This window comes from Pyxicephalus adspersus, chromosome 11, assembly GCF_032062135.1.
Source record: "Pyxicephalus adspersus chromosome 11, UCB_Pads_2.0, whole genome shotgun sequence".
Taxonomy (NCBI): Eukaryota; Metazoa; Chordata; class Amphibia; order Anura; family Pyxicephalidae; genus Pyxicephalus; species Pyxicephalus adspersus.
The window spans coordinates 31,524,433-31,544,945 of record NC_092868.1 but is presented as its reverse complement, the minus strand read 5'-3'; the positions used below and the strand labels follow the sequence as shown (position 1 = coordinate 31,544,945).

Here is a 20,513-nt window from a genome sequence, read left to right as displayed (position 1 = left end):
CATACATATATATATATATATATATATATACACATACACACACACATATAGACTTCTACCATACAATAAAAAATTAAACTCAAACCACTGTGACCACATTGCCATTAGGGAACACATTGGGTCTGATTTAATAAACCTAGAATGAAACTGAGTCCAGGATTGAAAAAAGAATTCCGAATGATGAGCAAATGACTTTTAAGAAAACAATTTCAGGTTTGCTTGATCACCCAAATTTACTTATGAAAGTGTATCTTCTCCACTCTTGGAGAGTTTAATAAATCAGGCATGCTGACTCTAACCTGTAAAAAATTACTTGCCGCTGATACTTTTTTGGAAAGCAGGGTTTAAAATGTTCCCAGAATTTAGAAGAAAACCCGTCCCACTACTGATGAATAATGTACCTCCTCTAGCAGAGAGTTCTCTAGCTCTTGCAGACACTGCTCTTTTTGCTGCAGTAGAGTTTGTCCTTTTTCCATTGTGTCGTGAATGTCCTTTAGATTGTGTGCCTCCTGTGGAAAAAACATGCATGCATTAGTAACTATTCTTCTCTGAAAACATCTTAGTACATGATTAATGAAAACTATGCTATAGATCATTCCAATGAGAATGCATAATATCCATGGGTAAATAATGTTATGAAGTTTGGAGTGCCTAAAGACATGCAATGCACTGTAGTAACATGTTGCTAATGTAAATCAACACATTGACAATGGACAAGGTTCTTTTATAGGAATGTAACATAACAATCTTTTAAGTGTTGACATGCTGTCCCTTGTAATGATATAGTGTATTTATACTACAGAAATGAATAGACCAGATTTCACAATGGACCTTGGTGTAAACACAATAACAAACATGCTGCTTGATATATTAATGTAGACTAATAAATAACATGCTGTTACGGTGGCTTACCTACTCCTCTCCCGTTCCTCTAGCTGGCCTCTTCCCTCCTTCTTCCTGTGGTGCCTGAAAACTGGCAGACGTTTTTTGGGAAGAGGGAGAGGAGACTGGGCCCTGAAAGCCTCCCATAAAATAACAGGATGATTTTAAACAGGCTTTTCTCATGTGTGTGCTATGCGTGCTATAAAGTAAAGAACAACTGAACCAATAATTGGGGGTTCCATATTTATAAATAAACTATATTTATATGTATGCTAACATAGGAGAAGAATAAACAATACTCTACTGAAAAGTTAAAACATTGTCGTGATGTGAAAACAAGTGATGGCTGTTAGCAGGTATGATCTGCAATGGAGTGACAGTGACAACTACCATTGATGTGCAATCGGTGTGAATTCATTGAAAAAGTATTGCAGCAATTCCAAAATGCTTAGTACACAACAAGATGTTGAGATAAAGATTCGAACTTTGGAGCTGTAAGGAATTAGATAAGCTTTGTAAGCAATAGTCATTGTGTGTCATCAAAACTACCCATATTTATATATATATATATATATATAAAAATATTTTATTTAATATAATTTATAATGATTTTTTTTCTAAATATAAGCTGATGTGAATATAAACCTACAGTGCCTAGTTTTACCTGTAAAAAAACACAGGAAAACACCACTGACTTAAGTTTAATCCTAGGGCACAAAATATGTCCGTTACGGCTAACATTCAAAAGAGTAATCGACAGAAATACCGATATAATAATAAAAATGTATCAAAAAAATATATATATATCTCATATATCAGATGTAGTCATTTTGGTGGACCTCAGCTGGAAATACCTAGAAAGTAGATGCCCAGGGTGTGGAAGAATGTGTTAACTAAGGTAAGGTGGATTAAACAGGGTATTTATATGTTCTGTGATTATCCTTTAAGGTAGAGTTGACCATTTTTTCAACACTCACTTTGAACAGAACAATAACTGGATGCCGGCATTTGAATTCTGGATTAAAGTAGTAGTATTTATATGTTTTCTAGCAGCTTTTTAGTCCCTGCTCATCTGATCTCCAATCATTTAATACCATTAGTGTTGGCCACCAGTAGATGGCACTGTGTCCTCACTGTGTCTCTTCTAGAAATTGTACCAGTCTCTGGCAGCCAAGCCATTACAGTTATATAAGGACAAGGAAGAAGAAAGGGCCATTAATTATTATTATTAATATTATTAATATTATTATTTTAATATTATTAATAATATTATTAATATTACACAGTATTTCAGTAGCGCAGACATATTACGCAGTGCTTTGCAAAGTCCATAGTCATATGTCTTTAATACAGTCTAAGGACAATATTGGGGGGAAGCCAATTAACCTAACTACAGGTTTTTGGAATGTGGGAGGACCCAGAAAAAACCCACACAAACACAAGGAGAGCCCGCAAACTCCATTCATAGAATCCCTCTTAGGGATTCTTTGTGCCTTCCCTAAAGGCATGAACATTTTGGAGAACACTACTCTTTTCTTCCCATTCATTCTTTGCAATGTAGTCTGTTAAAGCTAGTTCCTTCATGGTGGTATTAATTTGTTTGTTCAAAGGACAAACTCCTCTAGACTAACAAATCTGTATTCAGCCTTTATGGTTTTCTCACTTTAGAGCTGATGGGACTATTTACTCTGTAAAAGCATAATACTTTAATTTTTCTTTAACATACCATGTGAAACTGCCAACAGTGGTTACAAAAATGTCAGCAGACTGTGGCATTCCTTGTAAAATGCAGGAGAAGCGCAAATGTAAATATTTTTAGAGAATATGAGCAGTTAGTACATGTGCAATGTAAATTAAATGGCTGCCAGGAAAAGCATGAGACCTTGCAAGCAGCTCAATATGCCAGCATTACATTGATGCGGTTAGTCAATGACGATTGTTAGTTAGTTAGTTAGTTAGGAGGTTATAACACTATAAATCCTGAAATTCTCTAAATCTGTTAAAAACTGGCCTTTAGAACACAGCTCGCAATGTATACAAAGATGACCTTGAAGATCACTGAAGATTTGTTTAAAAATAATATTATAGAAGAGAGAAAGAAGGGATTTGTGGCTAAACACTTTGAGATGTATTTCATTCAAATAAAGTGCACAGAAATGTAAACAAAGGCACAGGTACATCATATTGTATGACTGGCTGCACTCTGTTTCTGCAGTAAGCACTGTATCATTGGATTCTGTACTAAAACCCTTCAGCTCCAGCTCTTTTTTATCTCCACACTCCTGGACATAAGTATCTATCTAGTAGTCCCTGCTCTACTCACAGCAAGACATGTATATACCTATCTGTGAGGTATCCCATCTTTTATTAACCTAAACCATTCCACACACTATATTCCCTATAAATTCTGGACACCATAAACCACATCTAACATACCCCTGAAGAAGCCGCTAGGCGAAACACATCATGTTACAAGATGTTTTATGACCAATTTATGTTTTAACTACCTCTATAGCAAATATATACATATGATACAATATGATGTAACTATGCCTTTGCTTACATTTATGTGCACCTTATTTGAAATACAATTCAAAGTGTTTAGCCACAAATCACCTTTTTTTCTCTTCTATATTAATATTTGATTTCTAAAGGGGAGGCTAGATCATCAGCAAAAAGTGAGTGGATCTAACCACAACCTACCTTGTTTGTTATTACATACAATATCAATAGATATTGAAGTTGAAACAGGCATCCTCCTATTACATGAGTGTGCTATTTTACACATTGAACAAAAGCTCCATCACAACTAATATTAGAGGGATCAGCCTATCACCCAGTAAGATCCAACCCTAATTTCTACCATACCTTTATTTATCTAGATGATCTTGTGAAATTTTCATATTGCTGTGCTCGGATTCCAGTTGTGTGTTTCATTGAAGCTGTACACTCCTTGGTAAGGAAATTCCTCTACCAGGTCAGATCTCTAAGTAGCAGTTACTGTCAGTTACTGATATTAGCAAACTGCTACTCTGCAACTCACCATAAATCATATTACTCTGAACTTATATCTGCAGTTCACTTTCAGAACTCCTTTTAACTGTTAAATCATTCATGTGTACAGCATTTGGTACTTAAAGTGTACCTAAACCCAGAAATTTCACTTCACTGTTCATCACTCTTTAAAGAAAAAAAAAAGTGCAGCACCGCCCCCTAATTCCCAAACGCCTAAGCGATCAAGAATGAATGGGAGCGCAAAGCCTCCCAGGATACCTACGTCAGGCACCCTGGAAGGCTCTTGGGTGCTCCTTCTGCGCATACCCGAGATGCTCAGAAGCCTTTTCATGGGGTGCTCCCCATCATTATCATGTGCACAACAGGGAAATTGTGAAATTATTACTTTAAAGCAAACCCATCTCTGCTAAGTAGCAACATGATCACTTTAATGTCCCCTCTGCTTATAAGCACAAACTCCTTTTCTCCCTCATTCTAACATTAAGCTGCTGGAGGGAAGAAAATACCTGATACTTATATATATAGCAGTATGCGACAGCACTGGTGATTGGTCCAGTACTGTCATATGCACAGATTTCTTAGTCCGGTGCAAGCTCTGAATAGAGCAACACGGGTTTTGTTCATGCTCCCAGTGACTGAATAGAGCAGTGGGGAAGTATCTGAAAGGTAAGCATTTGTTTCAAGTGAGGGGCAAAATGTAGGAACACTTTAAACACAGGTAATTTAGAAAGAGCCGTGTAAATCTAAAGCTGCAAGTAAAGTTTTTTTAATTACTTGAAAAAATAAATTAGTATGTGATGGCCTCAATAAATATAAAATATCTAGTAAAATACTGCTACAATTTCATAGTATTTAAAAGAAAAAGAGAACTTTGTTGAAATAACAATGTGTAGAAAAGGAAAGCTGTTCAAATGAAGTAAACTACGGCTAGTACTGCTGCTTGAATGAGTCAGTATATAGTTCATGTAAATAGAAAAGGTGGCTTATGTGATAGCAAGTACATACATGAATGAACAACAGAAAACAAATACACTGAGGATTAGAATGATGCTAATTTTACATAGATGTGTTTGAATAACCCTGTGGGGGGATGTTCTTTGTTTTATTTAGTACACTGCAACAGAAATAAATACAGGCATGTCATGATCAACACTGTTGACACTTACGTCTGCAAAAGATTTCATAAATCAGTCATACCTGTCCATGTGAACTAACAAATGTTCCATATTTACAAATTACCTCTTCTAAGTTCTTCCTAATGCCTTCTAGTTGGTGAGCCTGCTCTGGATCCTGACTCTCGTGCATGTTGTGACGCCACTGCTGTTTAGCTGCCTTCAGCAAGCTCTGCCGCCGGCACATAGAATGAGTTTGGAGCCGTAAAAAATCTTTGGCTTTATGTAGAGATGCTCCTTGGGAGGAGATGTAATACCGTAAGCTATTAAAAACAAAAAAAAATAATGAACATTAGGCACATAGAATCATTCAAAACTGATCTAGTAGAAAAAAGATGAAAGCATTGCAAGAACAAACATTATCTGCAAAAAAAAAAAAAAAAAAAAGGTGGCATAACCGTTCTTGGTGTGAATTGCAATTAAAGATAACTGTACTTTATATAAAGAAATATTCCTGCAATAGTCATATCTTGTGCAACAAAATATGAACACAGACTCAAACCTGGTTACACAATCATTCTATATGCAGTCTTATTCAAAGATAGATGATGGGAACTATGCATGCAGGCTTGGTCAGCTTGATACACACAAGATTAACCATTTATTTTTTTTAGAGTACATACTTAGTCCAGCTTGCCTTTTCTAGATACATATGGAAGTAGGAAGATGCACACATTTAGTATGCTTCATACAGGACAAAGTTTGGAAAACATTATCTGGGGTAACAAAGAACTTATAATTTGGTTGACTATAAGCAATGTAGGTTTTGGTAAAGGTAATTGGCAGGTTAAAAAAAAAACTCCCCATATCTATTTAATCTCCGTTTTTATCTGTTTATTTGGAGTTCAGCTATAAACTTTTTATTATCTTACATAATGCTAATAAGTGAAGCCATTCAATGAAATATAAACATACACAAAAAAGGAAGAAGAGAAAACAAGAATGGAAGCCATGCAAGAGGCAAGCAGAGGATATCCTATCTTGGTATAGTTACTTATCAAGTCATGTGAGTGGCCTCTTTTTTAAGTTTTCGGTTCAAAAATTTTTTATTAGGGTTTTTAAGTTTTTTTTTCTAAGTATGGAATTTTAAGCAGTGGGAAAGGGAGGTACATTGCAGATTTCAATTCATTGCCTGATTGTATTACATTTCATGCAAAATGCTGGTGTAACAATGGAGTGACAACTAAAGTTTGGATAGCAATTACTGGTAGTCTCGGGTTACATACGAGATAGGGATTGTAGATTTGTTCTTAAGTTGAATTTGTATGTAAGTCAGGACAGGTACATGATTTTAATAAATGCAATTAGAACAGATGTTTGTCTCAACATATTATCAGGCATCGTGGTGTCAGTTACTGTATAAAAGTTTTTCTTGGTCATTAAAGAGTTACATGATGTTGCAAAAGAGCTCGGTCTCAGATGTGTTTAGCAAAAGATTTCTTCTGCAAGTCATGCAAACCGGACCCCCCCCATCAAGCCTCCCTCCTGCACACAAGTGGGAAGGGAAGCCCCGTTCATATCTAGGAGTCGTCTGTATGTCGGATGTCCTTAACTCTTGGACTACCTGTACTTCTCTCTGCTATAAATAGAGCCCTTAGCATCTTTTTGATATGCTAATTTTTATACTTTTCTATGTTGTACTCTCTGTAAATCTATTGTCTAACCCTAGGTCCACTTTAGTCTTTAAAAAAAAAAAAAAAAGCTGTAAAGCTGCGTACCTAAAAAAAGGCAAACATGCTTATCCAAAGAAAAATCCAGGTTACCACTTATGTGATATTAATTTTGTAGTAGCGGAAAAACTTAATTTGTATATTATTTATTTCAGTCTTACAGGAAGACCAACACCATTGGGCACATAAACAGGAGTGAATGACACACAAAAGCAACAATATAACACTAACTAACATAATAGTAATCAGTGACACTTACTCATCCATGGCAGAGGGAGTTGCGGAGATTGGTGTAGAAGACAGAGATGGTTTTGGAATGTCTGCCTGATACTGTAGAAGCAAGGAAGCAAAAATTGTAAAGTAAAGCATAAATGAATTCTATTTAGTTAGCTAAAACACTGTGTACAATACAAATAGACATTTAAAAAAAAATAAAATACATATTTTTTTTTTTGCATCTGTTGATTATCTCCTGCAGTCTGTATCCTTTCTAGATTCACCCATTCCAGCAGTGGCTGCATAGAATTTCCCAAGGCAGGTTTTCTGATGGTGATAACAGTATACCATACCTGTGTATGGGGTGTCAATATGGTCACTGGTGGTCTCTATTAGAAACTTGTGTGACAGACTGAGAAATTGGGAGCACCACTGGGAGACAGGGACAGATTATTGTCATCTCACAACAGAAGGTGCCTAAAACAAGAACCTTCATGACAGGATCACGAGGTAATGTTTAAAAAAATGTGTTAATGATAGAAATGCCTTTAAAGTAGCAACAACATTTTTTAAGCTTTGTTTAATCTGTAATGGTTGTTTTTTTTATATACCTAAGGGCATTTTTATTCCCATATGCTTAATTGTTCAAAGAAGAAATGGTTCTGCAAAAATTACACTGACAAGGTTTTGCAAAAAAATATTACAATGATGGGCTGCTTACATTGGTCATCTATAGTTTATACTTTTTAAAGTGGAACTAGTTTCCTAACTTTCCCTTCCCATCATTGATATGATGTCCACAAACCACCTTTCCAAGGCTGACATCTTCGTGGTGTCTTTTTCTAAACTTGGGGAGTTTAGCCATCTTTATTGTCTGGCCTGGGGTGATTTATTTCTTCATACATACATATACATAATATTATAAAGAAAGATATATTTACAGGAATGTTTGATGCATGATTAGAGCTGTTCATCTTCGTCAGATCCTCAAGATGAAGTTCTGAATCCATTTTATCCATCAATTCTTCTTTGCTTAACTGTTTCAGTTTTTCATGTCTACTTTTTATTTCACCCTCCAAGTCACTATAAAAAAAGATTTTATTTCTTTGGAATGCAACATATATTTTATTTTACATTACTCACACTACATGCACAACCATTTTCCTATGCTTTGGTCTGGAACAGTACAAGAAAAGATCCAGTGGATGGATGACACCTATTGTGCTGATACTGCAGTTCAAGCTAATCACCAGGCAAACAGCTAAATACACAGATAAAACATATATAAAGAAGCTGCCTTATGCTGCCATTTAATTAGTATTTCTGTTTACCCAGTTCTGCACATAGCAATATTACTCAGCACAGCTCTGTCTGGAGGGCACAAATCTAATTTTATCTGCTAAAGTTAAATAACATTAACTGATCTTGTTTCTCCACCAGTCTGTGACTGATCAGTGAAAGTGGAAGAAGCAGATTTATAATCATATCTTTATGTGTTTCTGCTCTCTTCTTCCATCAACATACCAACACAGCTGATCGCATCCTTGTGCAGTTTTTCATTATTACGGAGATGCAAAAATGTATACAATGCAGAGTAGTAAGTGTTACCTAGCTGACTCCTGGAGGCGAGTGTAAAGGCTCTGGAGCTGCTGCACTTGGGATTCCAGGTCAGATTTACGGTCTTGCATTGTCTCCAATTCTTTACGTGTTTGCTTCATTAAATCATTAAGGTATCTTTGCTCTTTCACTGCATTTTCCTGCACAGTAACATTCTTTGTAGATGGAAAATGTAAAAACAATAATGTCATATTTTGCTATTTTAAAAAATATATATAAATATTCACAAAATATAGATTTTAATTACCTCTATCTTTCTTTCCAATTCTCTTTCTTTCTCTTCAAGTTCTTCTTTTCTTTTTTGTAATGTTTCTTCCTGTATATCACACAAATGAACTGGTAAACAAAGTACTCTTTTCAGTTATGTATCAGATATATATCATACCATATATATATATATATATATATATATATATATATATGGTATGATATATATGTATACCATATTTTCTCTCTTTAACAAGCATAAAGTATGTTATGCTGCGACAAACAAACAATATTTGTTTATTGTGAACTCATAGGTTCCCTTTATCAAGGTGTATTTAGGACACCATATTTCTAAGATGTTTTAATATCATTTTCTGTATACTCATTTTTAACCCTAACCAGAAATGAACTTCTGTGTGAGTGTTTTTATTGTTGCTAAAAACCTTAGGCTGTTAGCTGAAAATTCAATTGCTTGCTATAGTTTACTTCACTTTGTCATTTCTCTACACTGCCACATCTAAACACATGAGTTTGTTGAACTAACAAATAATAACACCTAATAATAACAGAATACATAAAGCAGAGACATTCTTGCATTGTAATTCCTTGGATTAAGTTTTCTCCACAGTAAGGAAAACAATGAACAGCTGAGCAGCAGTCAGAGGGGCAGATGATCTCAAAATGCAGATATACAGCTCTGATGCTTGGCATGGGAAGGGTGCTTAGCCATAATTACAATTTCTAATTGTTCCTTTATAAACAGAAAATTGTCAGTTTTTGATTTCAGCTCCATTTAAATATATGTGCATATTTTATATTTAACCTCTTTTATCTTTCTTAAGATACTCACATCTTCATTTCCAGTTCTTACCTCTTTGTCAAGTTGGCTCCTCTTTATCATAAGTTGTTTTCTTCTAATTTCTTGGTTCTGTTCCAAGTCTTCAATCATTTTTTCCTACACACAGCAAAAAAGTAAGCAAAATATTTCATCCTATACTACATATTTATTGTATTGTCTGAGACCTATGAGCAAATAAAAAATAATTTGCTTTAATCAGCCAAACTTTTTAGTTCCAGATCCTTTGTAGATTTGCTAGTTCACCTAGGTTCTCCCATGGTAGTCTAACTTCTCCACTCTTGGAGAGCTTTATCAGATTTGGACCAATGTCATATATATATATATATATATATATATATATATATATATATATATATATATATATTTTTTTTTTTTTTTTTTTTTTTTTTTAAGAATGTGATGTATTGTGACATCTGCTTACCTTCTCCCTGTAGCTATGCTGCCTCTCCTCCTGACATTTTTCCTGCTCCTTTTGTTGGGCTTCCAGTTCCTTTTCATGCCGTCTTCTCAATTTTCCTATCTCATCTTGTAATTTTTCCAGCATCTGTGATCTTTGGGTCTGTTCCTGGAAAAAAATGTCTTGGGCATGAATGATTTTATACATTGAGCAGGAAAGGCTGAAAAGCTTCTAATCCTTTCCCCACAATATACTCAATTTTAAAAAAAATTGTGTTTGGGAATACACTTTAAGAAGGCAATGCAAACAATTAAAGACTATTAACTCAGTTTCTCCCTCCAGATAAAATATGGGCATTTAGATGATAAAATATTTTACATGACAGGACTGTAAATAAATGCTTTACCTACTAAGTTAAAACACCAACCCATGGACAACGTAAGCCTGATGGGCCTCATCAGAGAAAGGGCTGGTCAACAGGAGCGACTTCAAAAAACTTTATATTGCCAACAAAATCTTAAAACAATGGTATCAGATATGTTTGAAAATTATAAGGCTGAAAGTGTAATGTGGTACTCCCAATATGTTCATTGCCTCTGGGAGGGAAGTCTATTTGCATAAGTATCTAAAAGAGATCTTCTTTACAAGCTCTCTCTCTGCACTGTGTTCTCCAATGCAATCAGCGCATAGTAATTGGAGGAGTAATCTCTATAATACCTCCTCTTCAAATTGCTTCCAAATATTTTCCATTTCTTGTCTGTGTTCTTCTTTCATCCTCTCTAATTTTCTTTCATGTTCCCTTTGTACCTCATTACGCTTTTCCTGCAGGAGATCACTCATCTAGATATTGTGTCAGAAATAAAGACATTACATTTGTAAATAAGATTATTTATAAATCAAAGGTCAGACATAAGTATACCAAGGCTCATTTATTTAAAACGTAAAAGAAAATGAAATGTAGGGCTGTTGCACAAAGTGACCACATTTAAACTTAATTTTTCCAACACAAGATATAAAAAAGACACTTTACTTATTTTATTTGTAATTCAAGTTTTAGTGTATTTTAGAAATTACATGTATAAAGCCTATTTCAGCCACATGTACTACAAGATTTCTGCCTGTAACTAAAAATGCACTAGAGAGGGTTTGTGTGATTGGCTTTATTCAGCATTGTATAAACAATTGTGTCTGCTTTTTGCTCTAAAATTTACCACCCCAGTACCTAAAATACCATGATGCAACTCCTCAACTGTAGATCAGACTCGCTTTCTATCCATCAATTGCCCACTGTCCTCATTGCCACAAAACAGTCTATTGCACAATTGTGGAACTCACCTCATATAAGCTTAAAAAGTGAAAAGGCCTTTAACTTGGACTTTTGTGCAAGAAAAAAAAAGCTGCTCAACTCCAAAATGCCATGTCCAACCAAGCTCAGTTCCATCTGATCACCTGGGGTGGATAATCTCCTAACAACTTCTTTTAATGTTAAAATTAATGTTTGTTAACGGTTTGAACTTTAGAAATAATTTTCCACCTTCCTTCACCAGCCTCCTACTACGCATTTTTTGTTGTTTTGACCCATCTTTGTCTATTTTTTATTTTCCTTTACACCCACCCTGCTTTGACTCTCCTTTACTCCTTCCACCAGTTTTTCATATCCCTGTATACCTCCACTGTTTATTTATGCACATATGTTTGTTTCTGACAAATTGGTTTACTGTTCCTCTCATGTAAAACCCAATAAGCATATTTGACAAAGAAAAGAGGTGTGGCTTATTAAAATTTCTCCTTATGTGTTTTTACTGTGGTTTTTATTGGATGTACAACTGCTCTATTTTCATATTGTTCTTTCTTATAACTGTATTGTTGGAATTCACCTTTTGAAATGCAAAAAAAATAGAAGCCTAGTTACCTCTTTTTCAAAGTCCAAGACATGAGATATTTTCTTATTGATAAGGTATAAATTACTTGGAGATTGAGAGACTTCTCCCAGCTGTACCACATGTTTGGTATCCTGCAGATCAGATATTTCCTGTTCAAGATGAATAACATAGGGGAGGAATTATCAAATAACAGTTAGAGGAACATGTTGGCAATGTATAGCTGACTAGACACGAATGGCAAAAAAGAAAGAGAAAAAAGAAAATACCAAACTTACCTTCTGATGTTTCTCTGTAACTGTTGCTTTGAGTTGCTCCAGTTCCATGACATGTTTATTTTCTAGTAACTCAAGGGCCTGCATTCCAAGAGTAAAAAAAAAAAAAAATCAGTAAGCAGACTCTACCAGGAATTACAGATTTTGATCATTCACAACCAAGGATTAAATCTAAAATGAGCCTATGTTTTCCTTACAGGTACATCAACTAGGTTTACATTAAATGTAAATCAACTCTTAAGTACACAATAATCAATCTTCTTAGCAATGCCAATAAAAGAGAAAAATTCAGACCATCTCCATTTATATTTTTAAATAGGGTAAATTCATGTATGAAAATAGTATTACCAAATATTCTGACAACACCTGAAAACTGAGTCAGTCTCTGCTATCTACAGGTTACGTAAAGGATGAAGTCATCTGAGATATCTACATAAAGCATTGGCTGGATCTGTATCTCAGTGGCCCTTAATATCTAGTTTCCCTAATGCTGACATATAGTCCGTTACATGAAAACACACGCAATTCTAAACTGTTATGGAAAAATAAAAACACAAACTTAACAGTAGTAAATTTTGGAAAAAAACATGCATTTTTTTGCAGCGCATTGCACCGCATATCAGTTAGAAAAGTTCACTGGGGTAAAATTCAGAATGAACAGAAAACATGCTTTTTTTACATTTATGTCTTATTGAGCAGGTTTCCCTTGACTTTCTGATCTGAAGACACAACAGAAAAGAATAAAAAATCTTTTTAGCATAACAGAAATACTGTTTGGTCGATTGTCAGATGAATCAAGTGTCCTATTGTTGACAAAGGACAAACAGAGTAAATCACATATATCGGGGCACGGACAACAGAAGAAGCCTGACAGGGGCACTAACCTACCACTGTGCTAAAAAAAAAAAAAGAACATTTTGGCTTTCAATATTCTTTAGCACTGAATAAAAAAAAAATAAGAAATAAAAAAACTTTTCCAAGACTGTAAGGTTATTTTTTTTAGAAGTCTTTATATCTTAAGGCTAGGTACACATGTGCAATTGTTCCTGTCCGATAACCATCTCAGGGCTGATATCGGATGAGAATCCTACGTGTGTACAGCACTCATCGTTCAAACGACCGTCCAGGCGGATCCACGGACAATGGACAATGAACGATTGTAACAGAAGTGAAGGCAGAGAGAGCGCAGCGGGGTTCTGCTCCGCCGTTCTCCCTCCCCCTTCTATTGAGCAGAACAGTGCTGCATGTACAGCACTCGTTCATGCATCGTGCAGTTGTTAGTCGTTGGAAAGGATCGTGAAAGATCCTTTCCAACAACAATTATGTCACGTGTGTACATATATATATATTTGGAGATATATTTGCACGGAGGCTCAGTGATTAAAACTCTGGCCTTTGCAGCGCTAGGTCTCAGGTTTGATCTCGACCAGGACACTATCTGCAGGGAGTTTGCAGGTTCTCCTCCGAGTACTCCGGTTTCCTCCCACATTCCAAAAACATTCAGTTAGATTAATTGGCTTCCTCCTAAAAATAGTTGACCTTAGACTGCATTAAAGACATACAACTATTGTAGGGACATTAGATTGTGAGCCCCTTTGAGGGACAGCTAGTGACTTGACTATGGTAGCGTAATATGTCGGCGCTATATAAATAATTGTTTATTAATAATAATAATAACCTAAGACAGCCCCTGGTGTATAAAGGTCAGCTGTATACTCTATTTTTAAAATAATTGTTCAAAGTGATGTATTAACTTTGTGCCATGCATTTTGAATAGATATTTAGTTTAGTTGTTATAAATTATTTGTTGAGGTTTAGCTGATAGTCTCATGTTATGATTTTACAAGTGTACATATTCTTTTGATTTTACATAACAGAAGCCATTCTTTTCCCTCTGGCATGGGCACTATGCTTTTCCTTTGGCTGCAATGGAAGATTTTCTGGTAGTTAAACGGAATCCAGTCCATTTATGCACAGTAGACTGACAATGCACAAGGATTGCACCTGAGGCCCTATGTCTGTATAATCATCAGTGAATGTAGCCTGCTCAGATCTATTGCAGGTTTATACTGTGTGCAGGCCTTAGAGGAACGACGCGAACATCTGCTCTATATTCTTAAGCCACAAGCATATGCCAGATTTTGGGCTCAGTCAAAGACAAGCTGGATCATATTTTTTTTCTATACCCAATATGATGCTTAGGTTCTCAGTGTAGCAGAAAAACACCATGAAACTGTAATTACCACTCCCCACATGTCTTTGGAACAGCAGAAATAAAACACAAAAGCACTGCAGCACAAAATATGCCGCAAGACAAAAAATAAAATTTTAAACTTAAATCTACATAGTAACTTAGTAGGTTAGGTTGAAAAAAGACTTAAGTCAATCAAGTTCAACCACTAGGGAAATAAACATATCCCAGATAAAAAACCCTATAAGACATAGTTGGTCCAGAGGAAGGCAAAAAAAACCCTGGTACAATTTGCTTAAACAAAGGAAAAAAATTCCTTCCTGATTCCATGAGGCAATCGGCAGTCTCTGTTATTTTTACTTTAAATCCTTAATACCCAGTTATATTCTGTGCTTCCAGAAAAACATCCAGCTTTTTCCTAAAGCAATCTATAGTAGTTGCTGAAACTACTTCCTGAGGGAGCCGATTCCACATTTTCAGAGCTTACAGTGAAGAATCCCTTCCTTATCCAGGGCTTAAACGCCTTTTCCTTCAGACACAAGGAGTGCCCTCTTGTTCTTTGTAATGATCTCAAAGTGAATATTGGGGAAGAGAGTTCAGTATATCGACCATTTATATATTTACACAGGGTGATCATATCCCCCCTTAAACATCTCTTCTGAATGGAGAATAGATTCAGTTCAGCTAATCTCTCCTCATAGCTTAACTCCTCCATTCCTTTTATTAGTTTAGTTGCCCTTCTCTGCACTCTTTCTGATTCCACAATGTCCTTTTTGTGAACTGGTGCCCAAAACAGCATATTCCAGACGTGGTCTGACCAATGCTTTGTACAGGGGCAGGATCATGTCTCCATCTCTTAATACAAGAAAGTACTTTACTAGCTTTAGATATTGCAGCTTGGCATTGCATGCTGGTATTAAGTCTATGATCTACCAGAATCCCCAGATCCTTTTCCATTTCTGACTCCCCCAAATGTATTCCCCCTAGACAGTATGAAGCATGCACGTTGTTAGCCCCCAAGTGCATAACTTTACATTTATCAATAATAAATGTCATTTGCCACTTGGCTGCCCAATCAAACAGTACATCCAGGTCTGCTTGTAGATTATAGACATCCTGTATGGACTTAATTCCATTACATAGTTGGGTGTCATCTGCAAACACAGAAATGGTACTTTTTTTTCCAAACTCTATATCATTTATAAAGATGTTAAACAGTAAAGGTTCCAACACTGAACCCTGGGGTACACCACTAACAACCTTAGACCATTCAGAGTATGAATTATTAATTACAACTCCCTGGATGCGATCTTTAAGCCAGTTCTCTATCTATTTACAGATTGACTTTTCTAAACCTATTGATCCTAACTTGCAGATTAACATCTGTGGGGTACAGTGTCAAATGCTTTAGCAAAGTCCAAGAACACTTTATCAACTGCTATTCCACTGTCTACCTGTTTACTTACTTCCTCATAAAAAGAGAGTAAATTTGTTTGACAACTTCGGTCTTTCTTGAAGCCATGCTGACTATCACTTATAATATTATTTTCTGGCAGAAACTCCTCTTTCTGGTTGTGGTTCTTTATCAAACTCTCTAGGACCTTTCCAACTATGGACCTTAAACTAAGCAGTCTGTAGTTACCTGGTAATGACTTTGCTCCCTTTTTGAAGATAGGAACCACAATGGCCTTAGGCCAATCCATCGGTACCTTGTCAGAGTCTCTAAAAATTGGAAATAATGGCTTTGAAATAACAAAGCTCAGCTCTTTGAAGACACGTCGATGTAATCCATCAGGTCCTGGTGCTTTGTCAACCTTAATTTTCCCAGCTGTTTCTCAATCATATCAATTCTGAGCCATTGTCCTAAAAAAAGTGTAAATCTGCCTTTTCTTTATCCCCAGTTACCAACCCAGTGACATCCTTTAAGAGGCCTACATGCTGAAATCAGATCTTTTTGCTGGTAATATAGTTAAAACATTTTTGGGGGTTTGCCCTATTTTCCTTTGCAATCTGTTTTCTTTTATTTTTAAGTTTTGCACATTTTATCTCCTTTTTACATCTTTTGTTATATTCTTTAGAGCTTTCAAACGATGAAGGTGATCCTTCATTTTTATATTTTTGTAATGCCCTTTTCTTGTTACTTTTGTCTTTTTTAACATCAGCTGTGATGCTTTAATTTTAGCCTCTTAAACTTATCACCCTTTTGAATACATTTTTCAGTGTGATTTTGTAGAACAGACTTGAAACATTACCATTTCTGTTCTGTGTACTTTGAGGACAATATTTTCTCCCAGTCCAAGTCACAGAGAGCCACCCTTAATAATGGAAAATTTGATCTCTTAAAATTAAATGTTTTTATCTTTCCTGTTTTGCTTCCTGTTTACAGCTTACATTAAATGAAATCATGTTATGGTCACTGACACCCAGATTTTCTTTTACATGCACATTTTTTTAGGTTTGAAAGGGGTGTGAGGAAAGCCACTAAAATTGCTTTTTATTTCTCAGCAATAATTTTTATATTAATACAGGTAAGTATTCAGTATTATTTATGCACAGGTTATGCTCATTTGGAGACATGCAGAGCTTCCTTTTTCATAGAACCCAATGCTTTAAGTCTTTGGAGAAGCCAGTGTTCTAGATTTGTTGTCTTTTTTATTCTACATGTTTCTTTTTTGTTTTTATTACTGCCTGTGTCTCTTGCTGGGGACATTTACAGTCCCTTTCTGCTCTGGTCAATCCATTTTTAGTCAGTTATTTCTACAGCAGATGTGAAGAGAAAAACTGCTACAGTGACAGCTGTTAAATGTAGTATTGCCTCCTACTTTAGGGAGATTTCTTCTCACTTCCTGTGCAAAAAGAAGAGACTATTTGATATCTGCAGTTGCTGCTGTGCAGATCCTATTGGGCCACACATGGAACATATTCATCAGAATAAGGTTAGTTGCAGAATGCAATTACTGCCTAAACATGAGAAATCACTTACCATTTTTGTTTCCTGTTCAAGCCTAGCACCCAGCTCTTTAAGTGCAATTTCTCTTTCATGCAGTATAGTGGTTCTCTCTTGCTGCAACAGGTTTTCCGTTTCCAGTTTTAACTTTTCGAAGAGGTCGTTTTTTTCCTGCAATAGTTCTTCCTTTAGTTTTAGTAATCTTTGTTGGTGTTCTTCTCTGATTTCCAACTCTCTTTTCCTGTAGTCAAAAGGAATGCACCAAGTAAAATCAACTAGGTGACACTGAGCTTTGATTTGTAAAAGCCTTAAAAAGTGCAGATATTGTGCACAACAGCTAAGTAGATTTCTATTTAACACAGGGTAGAAAAAAATATATATCAAGCAAAACCCTCCAATTTTCTCTTGTTGTAATGACATTGACATTGAATAAAATAACCTGTTTTAATAGCATAATCTGAAACACCAACTGTTTTTAGCATAGCTATATGAACAAAAATTGTTAATAAACTGTGTGTAATTCATTGGATATCTATGCCAACTTTGGATCCTGGGGAACCTTACAACACAAGGGCATTGAACTGGTATTCTTTTTTTCTCCATTCTCATGTGTGGGGTTAGGACTGTGTGTGGAGAAGTCTCAGAGACACAGGTGCCTTTCCAGAATAATTTGCTCTGGTGAACATTAGCTACCCCCATCAACTGCTGTCAGCCAGGAACTGGTAGCTGAAACAGGTGGCACTGGCCTGGGCTAACAATGAGCAGTCACCAGGCATGGTGTGCATTAGCACAGCTGAATGCATTTCCACAGCAAAAATGCACAATAAAATGACAGCCTAATACTGCATTATTACCCTATCAAAGGAAGCTCACATAGAGAAAGTAAACTCAGAGGATCACCAGTTATTTCTACAAATTTACCACTTGCAGTAACAATTCTCACAATTTGCTCCCAATCCACAGCTAGATATGCATACACACAAGCCCTCTTTCTCTCTCTGCAGCCTTAAATTGGTACATGTACTGGATTCTATACAGAAAATATATTTGAGGGAGTAGGGAACACTGGATACACAACCACATTATGAATATTGATGCAAACATTAGATCAAAATTCAATTAAGCTAAGACTCAAACAAATTATGCATGCAATAAAAAATAAATTGGGCAATTAACCAGACCCACTTGCATCTTAGTGCTATATTTTTTTTTTTATTTCCCTGTTCCATATTTGTGTTTCTTACTGAATTTTCTCTTCTTCGTCTTCTCTCTCTTTGATAAGTTCCTTTTCCAGTTTAAGAAGTTTCTGTTTCTGTGCCTCCCTCATCTTGGCTTCTTCCTCCTCAGACTCTCTCTGCAGCTTTGCCTCCAAGGATCTGTTTAAAAATATATTAAGGAATATATATACACACGGAAATAATCTTATTGATGGTAGTTCAGTTAATTAAATACCTGATGTTACTGTTATGGAGCTCTTGCAGTGAATGTTTCTTCTCCTCTTCTTCTTTGCTAAACATATTTTTCAAATCTTCCAGCTTCTGTCTATGCTCTTCTTCTAATGCACTTTTCCCCTGCTCAACTATTTTTCTGGAATTATCTGAAGTTTTAGGAAGCTCATCTATCAGTTTTGGAGGCTGTTTGTTATGCTTAGAGATTTCAGACTTAATTCCAGATTCCTTCTCTGAAATTTGTGAGGAATCACTGTCATTTCTGAGGAGTTGTGCTGACAATTTTGGTTCTTTTGCAGACATTGGTTCCACAGTTGCTCTTGCTTGCTTTGTGTCTAAATGAATTTGCCTGTGTGAGAAAAAAGTCTTAGAAAAAAAAAAAACAACTGACACTTGTATTTGTGCCAGACAAAACTCTGCACACCTCTTAGTATCATCCAGAGGTTCTTTAACAGGCATCATGTAGTCATCATCGCTGATTTCCTCTTCCACATCCTCATCTAGCTCCTCTTCTATTGCTTCCTACAAAAATGATAACCCTTATTTACTTTAAATGCAGTCATTCTTACTTTAAAATGAGAGATTCAACATGTATCATACTCTTTACAGCAAAGATAAAATTGACAAACTAGCATAAGATTGATGTTGGCAGGTAAATAAAATGATAAAGGCATATGAGATAAAGTACAATTTAGAGAACCATTTGTTATGGATTTCTGATACATGAAGCAGCCAGATTTATGATGGGTGAATGCTGAATTCTGTGTGTGGCGTGCTTAATAAGTCTCCCCTCATGTTTGGCTAGTAAAGAACTTTTAAATAGTTTGTCTTTGACTGACTTTTGACAGTTAGTAAGATACATATTATAGTTCCTGAATGAAGACTTTCTGGGCTTGTTTGCCCTATAGAGATCTATAAAGAAAAAAACAAGATCACTCATGTATTTAAAAAGAACCAGTGCAAAACATGTCAAAAATTAACAGGTAACTGCTGCAGTCTTGCTAACCTATTCCTCGGAGTACAATGAGCCAGAACCCAAGGATTTTCTCAAAGATGTTGTTTCTTTCCCTTCCTACTGTAAGGCCCTGGACTAGTGCCAGTGCTCGCCAGATGCCAGTTCTGAAATCTATCACTGCACTCTTCGCCTATAGAAAGTCCCCGCTCAGCCTCAGGGGGGCTACTTGCGCCACCCCAGTTGCCCCCAATATAAGAGATGGCGTCAAGGGTAGAAGTGACAGAGGACCAATGGCCCACAGGCAATGCAGTACCAACATTCCAGCAGAGGTAAGTCCTGAATATTGAACCAGATGTCATTCCCAGTTAATAAGTCCACCAGACCAAAGCAGAGTCAAGGTCACAGGGAAGAGGTCAGTGCAGGCAGCATACAAACCAAGGGTTAGGAACAGGCAAATACAGCAAGAGTCTAAATCATACGAAATCACACAGCAGCAGCAAGTCAGCCCAGCTTAACGCTAGAACAGGCAACTGGTGACCAGGAGCAGAGAGGCTATAAAGCCCCAGCAACCAATGGCAGCACAGGACTGAGATCAGGAACTTTTCTGCTCATTAGCATCAGCACCAAATCCTCCAAATCCCTTTCAGCTGCACACAGTCTCAGAGCAGGGAATGCCAAGAGACCATTCACAACCAAAGGGAATATGGAGATGCCACGGACTGCAGAGTGGATGACTGACAGCTGTTTGCCTGACCGCCCCTGCCGCTGTAAGAGGTGCTGTT

The 20,513-nt window shown here is 36.2% G+C and overlaps 1 protein-coding gene across 2 annotated transcripts in view; it reads right to left on the bottom strand.

Annotated features, from left to right (window-relative positions):
- The window catches only part of CEP164 (centrosomal protein 164), a 54,364-nt gene that overhangs the window by 11,122 nt on the left and 22,729 nt on the right, over positions 1 to 20,513 (bottom strand). For both annotated transcript variants that reach the window (XM_072425577.1, XM_072425578.1), the window contains 15 exons: positions 19,201 to 19,298; positions 18,781 to 19,125; positions 18,573 to 18,704; positions 17,365 to 17,569; positions 12,194 to 12,271; positions 11,948 to 12,067; positions 10,753 to 10,875; positions 10,060 to 10,203; positions 9,651 to 9,734; positions 8,820 to 8,888; positions 8,564 to 8,727; positions 7,897 to 8,038; positions 6,999 to 7,069; positions 5,137 to 5,332; positions 402 to 509 (listed from right to left, as the gene is read on the bottom strand). In XM_072425577.1, the coding sequence (XP_072281678.1) occupies positions 402 to 509; positions 5,137 to 5,332; positions 6,999 to 7,069; positions 7,897 to 8,038; positions 8,564 to 8,727; positions 8,820 to 8,888; positions 9,651 to 9,734; positions 10,060 to 10,203; positions 10,753 to 10,875; positions 11,948 to 12,067; positions 12,194 to 12,271; positions 17,365 to 17,569; positions 18,573 to 18,704; positions 18,781 to 19,125; positions 19,201 to 19,298 (2,079 nt within the window). The remainder of the gene's footprint in view (positions 1 to 401; positions 510 to 5,136; positions 5,333 to 6,998; positions 7,070 to 7,896; positions 8,039 to 8,563; positions 8,728 to 8,819; positions 8,889 to 9,650; positions 9,735 to 10,059; positions 10,204 to 10,752; positions 10,876 to 11,947; positions 12,068 to 12,193; positions 12,272 to 17,364; positions 17,570 to 18,572; positions 18,705 to 18,780; positions 19,126 to 19,200; positions 19,299 to 20,513) is intronic.